Source organism: Triturus cristatus, chromosome 8 (genome assembly GCF_964204655.1).
Source record: "Triturus cristatus chromosome 8, aTriCri1.1, whole genome shotgun sequence".
In the NCBI taxonomy this organism is placed as follows: Eukaryota; Metazoa; Chordata; class Amphibia; order Caudata; family Salamandridae; genus Triturus; species Triturus cristatus.
Genome location: NC_140591.1, coordinates 355,900,110 through 355,916,986, shown reverse-complemented (window position 1 = coordinate 355,916,986; position 16,877 = coordinate 355,900,110). Strand labels below are relative to the sequence as shown.

The following is a 16,877-nucleotide window of genomic DNA, read 5'->3' as shown; positions in this document are numbered from 1 at the left end:
GACGGCTGAGTTTGTTCGCTCTGGCATCGAGAACCTGCCACTTGTTGAACCACCAGGGTCATGCGCTGAAGTTCCAGCCATGACAATATGAGGCATCTCTGAATTACATGTTGGACTAGAAGAAATAGAATTTAAATAATTACCTTTGGAGCAGACTGCGATAAATGGGGGAAAAAAAAGAGGGATTTCTTTTTGTCAAATAAATTACACTTAATGTCTAGAAAGCTAATATAAGGACACATTTTCTCTAAATTCTCAAATGTCTTCACCAGTGTAAGAAAAATTAAGGGAATCCTGTAATTCAAACACAAGCAGCAGTCGGGCAATTGACACCCCAAGTGTTCTACTGTACCTACACTATGAAGTTCTAATAAATGACTAGTGTGATAAGATTATGCGCCCGTATTTAAGACAAAAGTGAGGCACTTCCCAACATTTAACTTTTTAGGAACAGGAGATGTTGAATTGTAAGCTCTTCCTATGGAGCTGGCTTAAGTAAATGAGCACTGAATTGTTACAACGGTTATGAAACCAGCTGGTTAAAAACAAAAAGACAAAAAAAGACAGAATTACTTACCTTGGGTAACGTTCTTTGTGGTGTATACTATATCGAACGCCAGGTTCCTCAACTTTTGAATATTCGAGGAAACATTTCAAAGCAGTGCTCCAGTGCACTGCTAGGTAGCACCGTGTGGCTCCATGTAGGAACTGTCCCGTTTTGAAAGCGATGGAGCAGAGACTTATAAGTGCCACGCTTGTGTACCAATGACATTAACTTAAGAGGCATCTTTCTGGCCCCTTTTACATGGGGCACAAAACAAATGTTGGTATCGGTGTGCAGATCTCCAATTTGTGACCTTTTTAGATGTTAAAAAGAGGCCACTACACAGTATGGGGCGTTGAGGAATGTGCAGTTATAGAAGTATCCACAAGAAAGAGCATTACCAAGCAACTGATACCTCACCTTTAAAATGTATACCAAAGCAGTAACCAAGGTAGAGGGTCTGTGAGAAGACTCAGGCCAAAAAGGTGTGCATGACTGAGAAAGCAAAAACAATTTCCCACTGCACCCTGCTGTCTAAATAGAAGTGCTTGATCGATGTGTGCACAGACACCCAAGTCGCAGCCTGCAGAAATTAAAGATAGGCACTCGGCTTGCCATGCACTAGTAGCGGTCGTAGCCCTTATGAAATGGGCTCTTAGTCCTTCTGGAGGCTTTCTTTTTGGTCTTAGTAAAACAGATCTTACTCAAGAGAACTACCCACCTCCATGGTCTTCTTTTGCACAACCTTCTCTTTCTATGGCCCGGACAACATCAGAAAAAGCTGACCGTTCACCTAATTGTCCTTAGTATGATTAATGTAAAAATTTAAAGCTCTTTTGAGATGCAACTGATGGAGTCTCTGCTCCTCTTTTGAGGGGTGAGGAGAGATAGAATGCTGGAAGAGTGAAGGATTGCCCAATGTGGAAAGGAATCAAAATTTTGGCCAAGAAGTTTGCCATTGTCCGCAGAACCAGTTTGTTTGGAAAAAAGGTGGTGCAGGGCAATTTCACCCAAAAGCCTAGAGTTCACTCATGTGAACAGTTGACTTAATCGCAATACGGAACACAGTTTTTAAAGTCACAAGAAGCAACGAACAGCTGAGCATCAGCTTGAAGGGAGTATGCGTGAGAAACGTCAAGCCCAAATTAATGTTACACTGTGGCATCGCAAATGGTGTGGGAGGGAACATTTGTGTTAAACCTTTAAGAAACTGTAGCACAACAGGCGAGTTAACAAAGAAGTTTTTTCATGACAAACGCAAAAAGACCGAAATGAGCAACAAATAACCTTTAATAGTGCTCAGTACAAGACCTGGCTGGGCCAATATGTTGTCCTGCAAATGGTCTGTGTAGCAGACTTAAGACCAGGCCACAAATCTGTAAATGGAGTTCATAGATGCGTGGCAGCAAGGATGACATCCACAACCTCATGTGGTTGATCGAACTTAGTCAACTGCTGCCACTCAATCTTCATACATAGAGGTGTAGGTTGAACAGGTTGGGGTGGAGCACACTGCCAGCGGAGAACCCTTTCCTGATACATCAGAAGATCCTCCCAGAGTGGCAACCTAATCAGAGGACAGACACTCTTGTCCAGAAGATTCCACATTTTTTCATGGCTCAATTTGGAGCCACTAGGATGACTTATACCCAGTTGTTCCCGATCATCTTCACAACTCTGATTAGAAGAAATGTCGTGAAGGCGTACAGGAGTCCTGCGTTTCACTCCAGCAGGCATGCACCTACTAGCAAGCATTTTGCAGGAAATCCGCAGTGCACACGTTTTGCCACTGCACATTCTCGATGGTGGCAAAAAGTTCTAGCCAAAGTCCCCCTTCACTATTTAAAGATGCCATATGTCACCTTGGGATGCATGCAGGCACCATAGGCTAAGCTTGTGTGTGAAGCTTGTGTTTGCTGGAGTTCAAAGATTCACGTGGTGGCTCACAATCAAGAGATATGCCCGGACGTTCTAGTCAACTACATCAGCACAGATCCTCCTGGCTTCGAATCCAGGAACCCACTAGCAGTCGTTTTGTCAGTAGGAATCTTTGCCAGCCTCCTCTTGATGGACGGCAGGGAGACATTCAGCACCAGACGCACCTCCAACAGACTGCTATGGAGCAGACCTTCTGCTAGAGAACTATATCTACTTCTACTAGCTGACCTACCCAACCCAGAAGTGACTCGTCTGTTAGGACTTCCTTCTCTGAGTGGGGAAAGTAATCTGCTGCTGGTCCGATAGCTGCTGAGTAGCCACCCGTGCAGATTGTGCGCAGCTACCTCTGAAACCCAGAAGTTATCTGGCAGGGTTCCTTGGTGCTGGGTCTGCAGAGATTGCAGATTCCACTGCAGAGACACATATGCCCTCTGGTGTGTCCAATCAGAAGGATACATGAGGCTAAAAGGCCAGGAATCCTCAGAATTGCTCTAACCAAGATACAGGATGAAGATCATTTTTTTGTTTTTAATTCAGGATCATAGCCCGGATGTCCTAGACTCGTTGCAACAGAGTGATGGCCCTAAACTCATAAAATGAACCATTCTCAGGATAGACTGGATGAAGGCGAGCCTCTGCAAAGGAGTCCGGTGTGACTTCTGCTCATAGATTGTGATCCCCAACAATGTCAAGCTTGCTGTCTGGTGGTTACCTACGACTAATTATGGGGAGCCTACCTTCAAAAGCCAGTTGTCGAGGTAGGGGGAAACTGGTAATCCCGGCTTCTAAAGAACAGCAGCAACAATTGCTATCAATTGTTTTAACACCTGAGGGACACAGATGGAGTCAAAAGGGACCAAGGGATACCAAAAACATCACTGGCCCACCCCGAATCACAGGTAATGTCTGTGGGACTGCAGGGCGGGTATATGAAAATATGTGTACTGTAGGTTCAAGGCAACCATCCATTCATCAGGATCCAGATCAGATAGAACCTGGGCAAGCATGAGCATTTTAAATAAGTCCTTTCATAAGAAGGTATTCAGAGGGCAAAGATCAAAGATGGGCCAAAGTCCTCCATCCTTCTTCAACATAAGGAAATAGTGGGTGTAACAAGCCCTATGTCAGATTCTAGAACTGCACAGTAAAGCTTGAATGTCTTGATTTTGACTCTCTCAGAGAAAGTACTGGATTCTGCCTCCTACAGGGTGGCTGTGCACCTCTAAAGGTAAGCTACAGTGGCACAGAGGCTGTTGCAGCAGGGGGGGGGGGGGAGACTAGGAGGACTCATGACCTGCCTTCTGCCTACCAGATCCAAGACCTCATCCACAAAAGGAATGGGGTGACTGCTCATTCATTGAGAAATACAAGGAGTGCAGTGAGTGCCTGCAAAGAGGGATGTGATTGGTGCGGAGTGCTCCTGTGGGTAAGTGAGTGAAGGATGTAGCTGCTCCTCTAGTGAGTATTTTGAAATTGTGCTGAATTACTGTACTCAGGACTGTGTGGTGTGCAGGGAGATCCTGTTGTGAGCACTATGAGGGGTGCAGGGTGCTTCTGCAGGGAAGAGAGTGAAGGGAGCTCCTGGGGTGAGGACTTAGGGGTGCTGAGAGCTCCTGCAGGGAGGTGAGTGGGGGTTAAAGGGGTTTCCTGCCGGAAGGAGACTGGTTCAGGGAGGACAGTCTAGGAGGCAAGTGAGGGTTCTGAAGGGTGCAGGGAGCCTCTGCAGGGAGGAGAGGAAGGGGTGCAAGGAGATCTTGTCAGAAGGAGAGAAAGGTGCAGAGAGTATTGTCTGGCAGGTGTGCGAGGGCTCTGAAGGGTGCTGTGAGGGATTCAAGGCGCTTGGGGAGGGGCCCTGAGACCCTGAACGGTGAGTAGCCGCACTATACAAGACCCTGATTGGTTGGGTGCTCTTGCAGGTAGGAGTGGGAGGGGTGCAGAAAGTTCCTTTTGGGAGTTGAGAGAGGAGTGCAAGAAGCTTCTGCTTAGCCTTTCACCATTCTGATGTCGAAAAACTAAATGGCAATAAACAAACATTCCCAGATACCTAAAACATGCCTATATCAAGGAGGAACATTATGATGGAATAGTTTCCATTGATTAAAGTTGAAAATGAATGACTGCAAGTGAAATAAAGTGGTGCGGCAATAAAGACACATAAAAGTGCAAAAGTGTGCTGAAATATTTTTTTGGTGCCGCAAACTTTGCTACTCTACGCCGCAAAATCTTGGAGTCTGTCTAGGGATGAACCAGGCCTATGGGAAGCCATATGGCACGTCCTAGTGGCGCATGGGAGCACTGCTATGAAAAGGTTCCAGATGCAGTCAGGGCCTGAGTAATATTCAAAAAGTTGAGGTTTCCTTCAAAATAATTAGTTCCTACGTATTCATGAATAGACATTTTCAAGAGCCTAAAAATAACAGCCTTGCTTGATCTGTCATTTAATTGTAATAAGATTTTTATATATAAAATGTGTGTAGTGAGACCCTCCAAATGAGATGCGGTTTAATGTTTTAATTGTTTTCTAATTAGTCTCTCACTTCCTCTTGCCAGAACTTACATCTAGCTGCATAACTGTGCACTGGCTTCAGAATTATTTTATTTGTGAGTTAAATATAAGAAAATGATAAACATTGAAAGATTATTTATATGTATTGTGTAAAATAAATGTTGCTCTGTATAATTTATAAACAACTGTTTTCAAAGTTAAGGAATTAAACGTTTCTTTAAATATGTATCAGAAAATCAGGAAGAAAAACGAGACAACTATTTTTAATACACAGTAAAAACCTGACATGGACTAAACAATTTCCACAGACTATGAACACATTAGTAAACATAAATGAAAAGAAATGCTTAATGTGTTTGGGGAGTCAATTATTTCAGGAACTTGTAGCAAGAAAGATGAGACATTTTCATGTACTTGTTCAGCCTGGAGCACAAGAAAGTGAGTGCTTTTAAAGTGGTCTTCTCCAGAGCTAGATGAACATTCTAGTTCTTCATTACAACCCTGATATTCAGAACCACTGTTATAGAAAGAATGTGTAGTAATGTGTGGGTTGAAACTAATCAGGCTTGTCTAGGGATGCTATCTGAATCTCGCTAGCCTACAGTGGTCTAATTTAAAATTATTGTTACGCTGTCATAGTTTATGTGAGTAACTAACTTCTAGCATCTACTAGCGTAAGGTAGAATTGCTTGTTCTCGCTACCAAGAATCAAGTATCAAAGAGGAATAACTTGATTGTACAATGGGAATACAATAGTACTGTGACATTGAGATATCATTGGGAAATGACAGTACCCCTACAGGATCTTACCACAGAATCCGACAAAATGTCAATAAATGTAAAATTATCAGACATTAATGCAGAACAACAATATTAATGAATTGCTATATAGGCTGAAATAAAGCACAGAGTCAATTTATATCAATAAGGAAAACTTCGTATTTTGGAACTGTTGAAAAATGTATTTTTAATCTTTTTTCCGTAAAACAGCCAATTGTGTATAGCCAAGTCAGAAACATAGAAAGTTGCTGCTTGCTGGCACAAACGAACAAGTAACTTAACTTTGGTAACGCCTTATTTGGTAGAGATTATTAAACTGCAGATACCTTACTTTAGAATTATCCCCAGACTGGATCTGGATATTGCTCTTGAGCAGTACCCCTGCGCGCCGGTAGGTGGCGTCATTGAACTATGTGTGCTGCCCTCAGCACGCTGATGTCAGTTACTTCTGATGACTTTGTACGACAGGAGCGCGGAGCCACGAAGTACTCTGACCACTGGTGTGGAATACTAGGGTCCTGAAAGGGAAAAGCCCTGTCCCCAGAAATCCGTTTGCAGCGTGAGGAGGATGGGTGCGTCGGTAAGGAATCTGCTACAAGAGATCGTTTCTACCAGATAGGGCGTTACCAAAGGTAAGTAACTTTTCCATCTGATAGAGACTTCTAGTCGTAGATTCCTTAACTTAGAATAGATACTCAAGCAATTCCTCCCTGGAGGCAGGACTGCAGACCAATTTCACATGAAAAAGTCGTGCAGCTACTAACTGGCAAAGTGCCCATCCCTACGGACCTGACTGTCCAGGCAGTAGTGTTTGGTAAATGTGTGCAAGGAAGACCACATTGCTGCCCACATTGCTGCCTGGCAGATGTCCTGGACTGGAACATCACGTGCTACCACAGTGGTTGCAGCTTTAGCTCTGGTGGAATTAGCACGCTAACCCTCTGAGGGTTGCTTCTTAGCCAATGATACAGAGTACGGTGATACGTTATGTTATTTATACTTGTATGGCGTGTACTCACTCCTGAAGGAGTATCTTGGCGATTAGCTGTTCAGAAACTAGTGCACTTTAGAACATCCAAGTTTTAACAACTTCTAGAAATTAATGAATGCGGAGCACATACGGATATGAAAAGCAAGTTTGTTCCAATGGAAAGGGCCAAATGAGCGAAGGATCTGCCAGCAAATCTGGAGATGCATATACGTGGGATCTGAAGAAGGGCTTTATTTGCAGAACTCAGAAGTCTGGTGGCTGATATTGGCAAAGTCTAGAATGAAGATAGGCAGGAAGGGAGTGGTTTAATGCCTTACGAGTCAGGCAACATAGCTAAAAGATTTCCTGTTTTCTAATGGAAAGCCAATGCAAGCTTTTTAAAACGAGGGCAGAGGAAGACCGCGCTGGAAGATTACAAATTAGCCGTACAGCTGTATTCTGCACAACTGGCAGTTTAAGCAGAAGGGAGTCAATAGCTGCAACTAACAGTGTATTCCTATAGTCCAAGCAACTAGCAATAAGTGGCAGGTCAAGGATTTTTTTCTGGAGGTGTACGGAAGCCAAGGAAAAACTTTACATCTTTAAAATTTCAAGGTATAGTGTTTCCAGCCACACCTGTTTCCTATAAAGCATGCCTCCTTGCACTTTAAAAGACCGGACTCTGGCAAACCTCAGTTGGGTTCCGACGAGTTACGAGAAGGTACTTCCTTTGGTGATGGCGCTCCTTCCAGCATGTAAGTAGGACAATGGCATGTCCTTAAAAAAGCCAAAGAGACCACGCTTGTTTGTTTAAAAACGACCCTGGCGTTACAACCTTGTTTTTCCTTCTGTTCTTTTAAAATACCCACAGTGTCTATTTGAGTGCACAGGCTTTTGCCAAATATCTCCCATTTTTTTCCAAGGCTCGTCATGGGAGTATGAATGAGAGTGCTCGTTTGCTGTGAACATTAATCTGTAACCTTTTGGGGCACAATAGGAGTGTACAAATTCTTCCTTTATGTATGTATGAATGTATTGTAACATAAGATGTATCTTGCTAGGAGATACATATGTATGAAAGAATGTTGAATAAATGTGATACTGGACACTAGAAATCACAAGGAGTCTTCTTTCAGATGATTTATGAGTAGAGGATATTTACCAAATGGTACCATTACCTACAACAGAGTTGCACAAGAGAAATATATCACAAAAAAGCTTAAAACTTTCCACGTGATGGTGATGTGAATAGATAAAGATAAATGATGAAAGCCATGATTTATCCAAAATATTTTTCTTTTCAGGTTCTTAAGATATACAAGTGGTATATTTTTCTACTCCCATAACAGGGAACAAAGGACAGTGTTTGTGACTATCAGGCATATGTACATTTATTCTCTCACCCATTGAGGTGTAACAGGGATCGGTTTTTTGGTCCTGAGGAAGAAAGCCAAGGGGATGGCTTCTGAAACATGTCGACTGTTGGACTTGGCCCTTCTGGCAGGTTCACCCCCGAGACTTTTTGCTTTCTATTGGTAACTTGGTGTAATGATTTTTTGTTTAGGCGCACTTTACCGCTGTGTCCCAGGGTAAAGTGCGTGCGTGTGTTGAGGTTGGCCTGCCCTCCCATAGGAATGCATGGGGGAATGTATGTGTCCTGGTAGTTCCTGATGCGTGGGGTGTGCAGGCCCGAGTTTGGTATGTGCGGACTCGTGTGAGTGAATGCTGCGCGTTGATGTGTGCGGCGTGCATGTACCTAGTGTGGAAGTGCCACTTCTAGAAGTGGGCACTTCAGTGTGCAGTATGAAATGTGTGGCTTGTCTGGCGATTGGCTGGTGGAGGTCATGTGACGGACTAGGGAAATCCCCAGAGTCAGGAGGAGTCACCCAGTGGTGAATGGGGAGTTAGCATGCTGATGGCTGGGGAGGAGTATACCTGGGTCCTGAATAGGACAGGGCTTTCCCCACACAATGCTGGCGCCGGCCCCTGTGGTGCGTCTAATGACCCTAGCCCTGCCAGTGAATAGGGAGAGGGGCTGAGCAAAACAAAGTGCTCAGGAACCTGTTGGAACTGGTTCGCCCCTTCCATGCACTTTAGACAAAGACTTTTTACTGTATAAAAAGGGGCTCTGTCCCCTTACAATGTGTTCTCTTGCAGGATCATCTGAGGGGGGGCCTGCTGCTGCTGCTGGGCGCCAGGAGAGACCGCCACTGGGGACTGCCTCCCTGCTGGAGGGCCCTGTGTGCTGGCTCTGGGCCCAGCCTTTGCCCCCCTGCTCTTGAAGGACTTCTTACTGGACCTTTTTGTTGATTTGCAGCGCCTGGGAGCGCTCCTTGAACTTTGTAGCGCTGTGCGCACTGTTTTCCTGGGCTTGCTATCTTTATAGCGCTGGGAGCGCTGCTTTGCTTTATAGCGCTGTGTGCGCTTTGATTTCGTGAGCGGGTGCCCACCCCGCTTTATTGGAGGATCGATATCTCTGGTGGGTGCCCACCCCGCCAGGGACCTTGCCGCTCGTTTCTGGCCCTTCCTGCTTTGAATCCGAAGGCGGGTGCCCACCCCGCGCTTCAGAAAAGGCCGGTAGCGAATTCACCGCCGCAGCCCATCCCCCTGCCGCGCTGGGATTGGTCCAGCAGGAGGGGGTGTGGCCCACGTGATCAGGGCCTCCAGGAAGAAGCCGCGACGTAAACACGGGAAGCGGACGGGAGCCTACCCCGCGCTTCCCGGAGCAAGAAGAGTGAGAAGAGGCAGGAGCCGGTGCAGGGGGGGCGCGAGGCACATTGTTGGTGCCTGCCCCTCCGCGAGGAAGCCTCGGAGTCCTTCACCGCTCACGGGAACCGAGAAAGAAAGGACGGCGCGGGAGTCCCCTGAAGACAGCCTGGTGAGTGGTTAAGAGGGCTGGGGGACTCCGCGCAAGTGCTGGGGGGTGCGGGGGCAGTATCAGAGCCCCGTGAAGGCTCAAACGTTGCCTGATATAGTGGTGACACCCAGAGCGGCCCCGAAAGGCAGTGGGCCGCTCCAACGGTTCGGGGCATTGTTTCCAGAACCCCGTGGAGGTTCCAACGTGTGGGGCATTGTGGCTTGAGCCCCGTGTGGCTCCAACGTGGGGGACATTGCAGTTCTAGAGCGCGAGCCGCTCAAACGAAGGAGCACAATATTATTTAGAGCCAGCGAGGCTCTAGGGGGCATTTTGTTTAGAGCCTAGAGAGGCTCCCAGGGCAGCAGATTGGCTTCAAGAGGCACAGTGGTGCCCACGCTCTTGGTTCCCAGCTGCCCAGCACTTAGTGGGCAGCTGCAACGTTTAGGTGGGGATATTTACGCTTTTTGGTCTGCGCAGCTGGCGCAGCTTTACCGGACACAGGGTGTCCGAGCCCTGACAAGGCCAGTTGGCCTAGGGACTGCCACAGGTGGTGGCTCACGAGAGTTTCTCGCTAATGTTCCTACCTGCACCTCTGAATGTATTTTTGATGCATCATGTGTTTCCTTTTATGACACCGCTGAATGTAGTTTCTGCATCATGTGTTTTCTTTCAGAACACCGCTGAATGTTTTATGCGTCATGTGTTCACCTGCCCGGCACCTCTGAATGAGTTATGCGTCATGTGCCATGTTCTGCACCTCTGAATGTTTTATGCATCATGTGTAATGTGTGTTTTCCCATACAGGTATTGTGATACCTAGGTGGAAGTGTTCCCCTGGTACCGGCAGTACTAGGGAGGTTCTGAGTCCCTGCGTGATAGTCTCCTAAAGTGGTTAGGGTTGCGTAGGTGGTCTTTCTTGTTACCAGTAAGTACTGGTTGTGTGCTATATATGTTATTTTTGTGCTACAGTAATTTTATATGTGGTGCTAAGTGCTAAATATCAAAAAGTGCTAATTCTTGACAGTGGTCCATGTGGCCCTGTCCCCTGTATATATATAATCCCTTGTAAATTCTGCCCGTGCCTGTTGGCACATTGTAAAGTGTGTGTTTTTATCTAATGTGTTGTGTATAATACAAAGGTTATTTTTATAGAATACCTTGTGTGGAGTTTCCTTTGTGGTGGGCCTTGGGTGTTGTTTCTGGGTGCGCGCGCAAACGCTTTACACATCGCCTCAGAGATAAGCCTGACTGCTCGTGCCAAGCTACCACGGGGGTGAGCAGGGGTTATCTTTGGCGTGTAACTTCCTTGCCCTGACTAGAGTGGTGGTTTCTGCCTGGCTTTGGCGCAAGCCCTAGCCAACCAGAAATCGCCAGTTCTAACATCGACCTTGTAGGAGGTGACTCATAGTACACCATCTACACCTCCCCACTTTTACTATCCTCAGCCAGAAAAGACAAAGTATTTTCGTTCCACTAGCCAGAGAATTTTTAACCATCTCACATTTTCTTTTCACGATCCCACGCACTACACATACTCACCAATCACTGAATAAAGTGCTCCTGCGTCTACATAAGTCGTAGCACGCCCCGTTCCGTAGAGAGACGGGAAAACCCCAATGATGAAGCATGACACTGAATCAGGTTTCAGTGTGTAAGGGGTATATTACAATTCTTTGAAACATTGCCCTTCCCACAAATCGAGAGAAGGCGCTCGGATCCTTTTGCACCCTTTTTCAAGTATGACTAAACACTTCAAATAAAAATAAAAATAGCAGCACACACATGGGTGTATATATATTCACATAATACATGGTAGAATCCCTATGTTGGATAACAGTATGAAGAGGAGGACGATTCTACCTTTTTCCTCTTCACTCCCTCCTTTGATTGTTTGGCTAACTATGATGTAACCCACCTGACGTAGACTTTAATGACTGTTTATTGACCCTGCCACAATGTAATTTGTCACCACTTGCTTGATCATTTGAATGCATGTGCTCGCCTTTTAATAAGTTTCATTTCATGAGCCTGTTTAATAAAAAGATTTATTAAAAAAAAAAAAAGTGAGTATCTTGCATTTCTCCTTCTTAAAGAAGAAATCAAGAGAGCGCAGGTCGAGGATAGAATGAAGGCCTCCGTCCTTTTAGGGCTCAGAAAGTAGCGGGAATATTAACCAAGACCCACTTCTGGTGTCTGTACTCTCTCTAAGACTCCCTTGGCCAAGAGAGCCACCACTTCTTGGCGGAGAAGGGACAGGTGGTCCTCCGTCAGCCTGTCTTAAGTAGATGGAATGGAGAGAGGGATAGTCTCGAAGGCGAAGTAGTAGCACCTTTTGATGATCTGCAAAACCCACCAGTCTGATGTTATAGACCCCCAGTGGGGGAGGTAAAGGCAGATCCTGCCCACCACTGGGTTCCCAAGTTGGTAAGAGGGCAAACAATAAGGGTTTGGAGGCTGCCGGGGGAGTGGTGGACTGGCCTGAGCTCTGACTGCCGGACCCACGTGGTCTGTGGGTTCCGCATCCTTGCCACGCGGAGGCTGGGAAGCTTGCACACAATAATGGCTGGGCAGGTAAGGATGCAGCTGGAATCCCCTTTCGTGGCCAGGAAAGGCAGATTGGGGGTGACGAGAGGCCATGGAAAGGCCCAACGACCCGGCCGTAGCCCTGCTGTCCTTACAGCGTTCTAGTCCAAAATTTGCTATGTCTCTGAAGAGACACAAGCCATCTAAGGGCATTTCCATAAGTGAGGTTCGGACATCCCAATAAAAGCCAGTAGTCCTCAAGCAGATGTGGCACCGTAAGGCCACTGTCAACGAAACTGTTCTGCACAGTGAGTCAGTGGTGTCCAGTCCACATCGAATGGTGAACTTTGCTGCATGCCTGTCAGCAACAGCCTGGGAGAGCACGGTCAGGGCCTCCTCTGGATCATTTTGCAGCACCTGCGCAACCATATCCCACAGAGTGTGTGTGGAAATAGCAGTCCTAAAGGTATGCAGTGATCACAGACCGCAGTAAGAGGCTGGCAGAAGAAAACATCTTTTCTAAGTTGTTCAGCTTTCTTGGAGTCATGATCCGGAGGTGCAGTTGAGACTGAGCCAGGATTGATGTGGAAAGTGAAGGCTTGGACCACCAAGCTCTTCGGAGTAAGGTGTTCACTGAGGAATTTGAAGTTCCCTGGAGCGGGGTGGCGGCGGCGGGCAATTGTCCTGCTCATAGGAGCCCCTGTGTTGGGCTTGAACCAGATCCCAAGCAGGACATCAGCTAGTGCTTCATTAAATGGGAGAAGCAGTTCTGAAAGGGACACTCTCGGCTGAAGCACTTCCATCATTAGTCTTGACTAGTATTGAGGGCAAGCTAAAGTCCAGAACCTCAGCCGCCCTCCTCACCACCATTGTGAATGATGCTTCCTCCTCCGTGGGTCAGGTTAAGGGGAGAAATCAAGGCAGTATCTGGAGAAGCATCGAGTCTACTGGCGTTCGCCAAATACTCACAACAGTCCATGTTGGCATCATGTGGCTGGTTTTCTTCAGGTTCCAGGTGACGCCCCTCCGGCTCTGTATTGGAGTCAGGGATGTAAATGAGGAAGGCGCTGGAGGGAGCGTCCGGCCTCAGGACCGGGGAAGGTCGACATAGCATGACCGGCGCTAATCCGATCCAGATCCACCTGTGGATCTCTGGGACCCTCCTCCTAGAATGTGTGCAGGAGGGAACGTGCTGCCCAAATATGAGATGCTTTGACTTCTTGTGGCGGGACATACAGGAACGGCCCGACAACTTTAAGTGCAACGAGCTTCTAGGACACCGCAACCGGTCCCAAGACCTTCTTCTCGACCCAGATCTGGATCGCCATGCCATTGCACGTAGAGCCACCAGGAAAAATCAAAACACTACATCAAAAAAAGTTAGTCAAAAATTAAGGGGTAGCTTTACCCAGATCTGCCATGACTGGCACGGGCAAAAAAAAAAAAACTGACGTCAATGAGCTCGGGTGGCACCTATATAGGCCCCACGCACGCCACTTCTGGTGCAAATGACGCCACCCAGGATCTGAACGACACCACCTACCGGCGTGCGGAGGTACTTTTAAAGAACAATTTCTGGATCCAGTCTGACGCCTGGGGATAATTTAAAGGTAAGGAATCTGTGGCTAGAATGCTCTATCAGATATATAAACTGTTATTCAAATCAACTGTGTTTTAGACACATAATAACCTAATAGTAAATTGGCTTCTTGACCTAGATGTTGATAGTGAGTTTAGATTTTTGTTCCTCTCCCACTTCCAGCATAACACCTGTTTCAGCGAACAATTGAAGTAAATAAGCATTTGAAATTATTTGAACAATATCATTTTTTAAAAGGTAAATAGTACAAAACAACACACAGTTAAAACCTTAGAAATTATACATTTTATTCAACTCCTGACCACATACCTTAATTTCCCCTGTTCCGTTAGGTCTCCATCACTGTGCAATATTGCAGTCAGCAGTCGGAGCGTAGAGTTTCCCGATTTACTTAGATTATTTTTCATACCTAGCAACCATCTAACCATCATCTTAATAGCCTGGATCTGCAACAGTGAAATAAAGCAATATGCAATTAAATTAGTATTTCCCAAAAATCTTATAGCATGTGGAATTACACCTGAGCAGCCAACCAATTAGGAACCACTGATCCTGGTCACTATCTGTAAGCGTTTCAAAATTACCAATCCGAGGCTCCGCTACATGGAAGTTGCAGTAGCTCACCAAGGTCATGGGACCACTACTCGATAATTTTCCACCATTTCCAAGAACACCACAAAAGCTTCCTACTACCCGGTCATGCTTGGTAAATGGCAGACAATATCACGGGGGTCACTTGATCAGGCCTAATAGGACCATGAAAGGCCAGAACCCCTAGCCACTCAGGGAAACCATCATCATGTGCTCACACACACTATGCCCCACATGCCTGTACACAATCACAACAAATACCATGTTCACATCTTTATCACTAGCTCACATACACTTACAATGGAACAAGGCTCATCTACACACCCTCTGCATGCCACACAATCCTATTTGACCTCTCTGTAGTCTTTGACACGGTGTATTAGAAATACTTAATCCACACAACAGAAACACACACGGGTTTCTCTGAAATTCTTATCTGTGAACGAAGGCACAGTAGCAGTCAAACACAGGATCCTATAAACTACCTGTCTCCTGCAGACACCTGCAAGGGCTCCATCCTGTCCCCTCATCATGTTCCACCACGATATGGAAACCCATGGACCTGGACTCTCTTGGTTGCATAATGAAGATCCATTAATATGCTGACACGCTACCTCAAGATCTGTTAGCGACAGACTGAAAAGCACCCTCAACCTCATTCGCAACAAGTCCAGAGTTTTTTTTTTTAAAACTTAAACAAAGACCGAAATCATCCTGTTCATGAAAAGTAACAAACAACCACAAATGTGAATCTGTAACGCTTCTTAGCCTGCCTGGCAGTCAAGGCAAATTCACTCTGATTAATCCTTAACAAATTTCTCCTTCAAAAAAGACACTAGGAAGAAAACAAAAAGTCCCAAGCTCTACATTCTGAAAGATGTAAAATCCCTACTCCTTGAAACGGGCTTTAGAATTAATGCCCATGCCTCGGTCCTCCCACACCGGGAAAGTGGCAACACTGTACTCTACAGACCCTTGGCAAAACCCAAGCATGACTCCCCAGCCAAGCCTACATCATCTTTAAGATCAGGTCCATGCCATGCAAGGACATCAGAGACTGCAGCCCTCCCAAACTTGGCTGAGAAAATATTCACTTCAGGGTGTCAGCACCACACTAGAAAAAGGATCATCACCAGGCTGAAAGCAAAAAAATAAAAGAATTGCCACATGATCGACAATCTACAATTCAAGGATATGACATCACATTGTAGCAGCATCATAACTACTCCTACACTTGTACAATTCCAAAACGGATTTAAGAACTCAACTCTTCAAACACATCACAATTTTAATAACAACCACCCACAAATACAGTACCACACTCCCAATATTCTACCTACCTCATTAAAAGAAAACCAAAGATTTTGCTCACATTCAGTACACAACTGCTCTCTTGCTAGAAATCAAGACTTGGAAATAACCATACATACACGTATACACTACTGTGTCCGAAAGGGAAAGTAAATAGATAGGTCTGTGATATTTTCATTACAGAGCAAACACTGACTGAAATAATTCTATACTATGTTGAAAAAGGAAGCAACACAAAATAAAGATAGATACGTATTGCGGGAAAACATTAGAATATTTAAAGTAGAACATTTATTCTCATTAAATCAACCCGGTAAGTACAAACGGAGATGAGATTTCATGGTCTCACGTAGTTTTTCTGAAAAACCTCCTGTGTAATCACAAGATGGTGCACCAATGCACTGCTATTTGACAGCCATTAGCAGATTCAAATTAAACTAATTAACCAATAAATGCGTGATGCTGCATGTGCATCTTTAGTCATACTCCATATTTTCCACTGTGCTTTTTATCCACATGATAGCATGAGAATACATGTCCACCAGTGTCCCTAATGTACATTGTAATCCACGTAATGTTGAGGGATTTTCTTTTATGTTTTACAACTAACTGATATTAAAATGTAAAGCGGTACAAAAGGGGGTGGTGATGGACGAAGCATCAGAACCAATCAAACACTCACACCCAGTCAACAGATCAGGGTTTGATCCATCACCGTTCTTTAGCCCACTCTGCCACCCCAGTTCAGACATGGCCATATGCAAATCAGTCTGACCCTGTGCCTCATGGGAACAGTCCAGCCCGAACTGCCAAGCCATGCCTTCCCTGGACCGGAAACAAGCTTCCTAGGACCGGTTTCTGGCATTTCAGCCGTCTTCAGCCAGGTTTGCTTGAATCCAATGGCAAAGTGAGCAAGGGACTCACGTCTGAGCATACCCTGCCAACTTATGGCGAACAAAGCGGTACAAAAGGGGGTGGTGATGGACGGAGCATCAGAACCAAACACTCACACCCAGTCAACAGATCCGGGTTTGATCTATCACCGTTCTTTAGCCCACTCTGCCACCCCAGTTCAGACATGGCCATATGCAAATCAGTCTGACCCTGGGCCTCATGGGAACAGGCCAGCCCTAACTGGCAAGCCATGCCTTCCCTGGACCGGAAACATGGCTGGGTTCAAACTGGAATGGCATGGTGAGCACAAAAACGATGGATTTAGGCCCAGATCTCTGTACTGGGGTGAATGTATGACATTGT

At 45.7% G+C, this 16,877-nt stretch overlaps 1 protein-coding gene across 2 annotated transcripts in view; it reads right to left on the bottom strand.

Annotated features, from left to right (window-relative positions):
* The window catches only part of PDS5B (PDS5 cohesin associated factor B), an 802,561-nt gene that overhangs the window by 281,687 nt on the left and 503,997 nt on the right, over positions 1–16,877 (bottom strand). For both annotated transcript variants that reach the window (XM_085621687.1, XM_085621686.1), the window contains exon 23: positions 14,028–14,164. In XM_085621687.1, the coding sequence (XP_085477813.1) occupies positions 14,028–14,164 (137 nt within the window). The remainder of the gene's footprint in view (positions 1–14,027; positions 14,165–16,877) is intronic.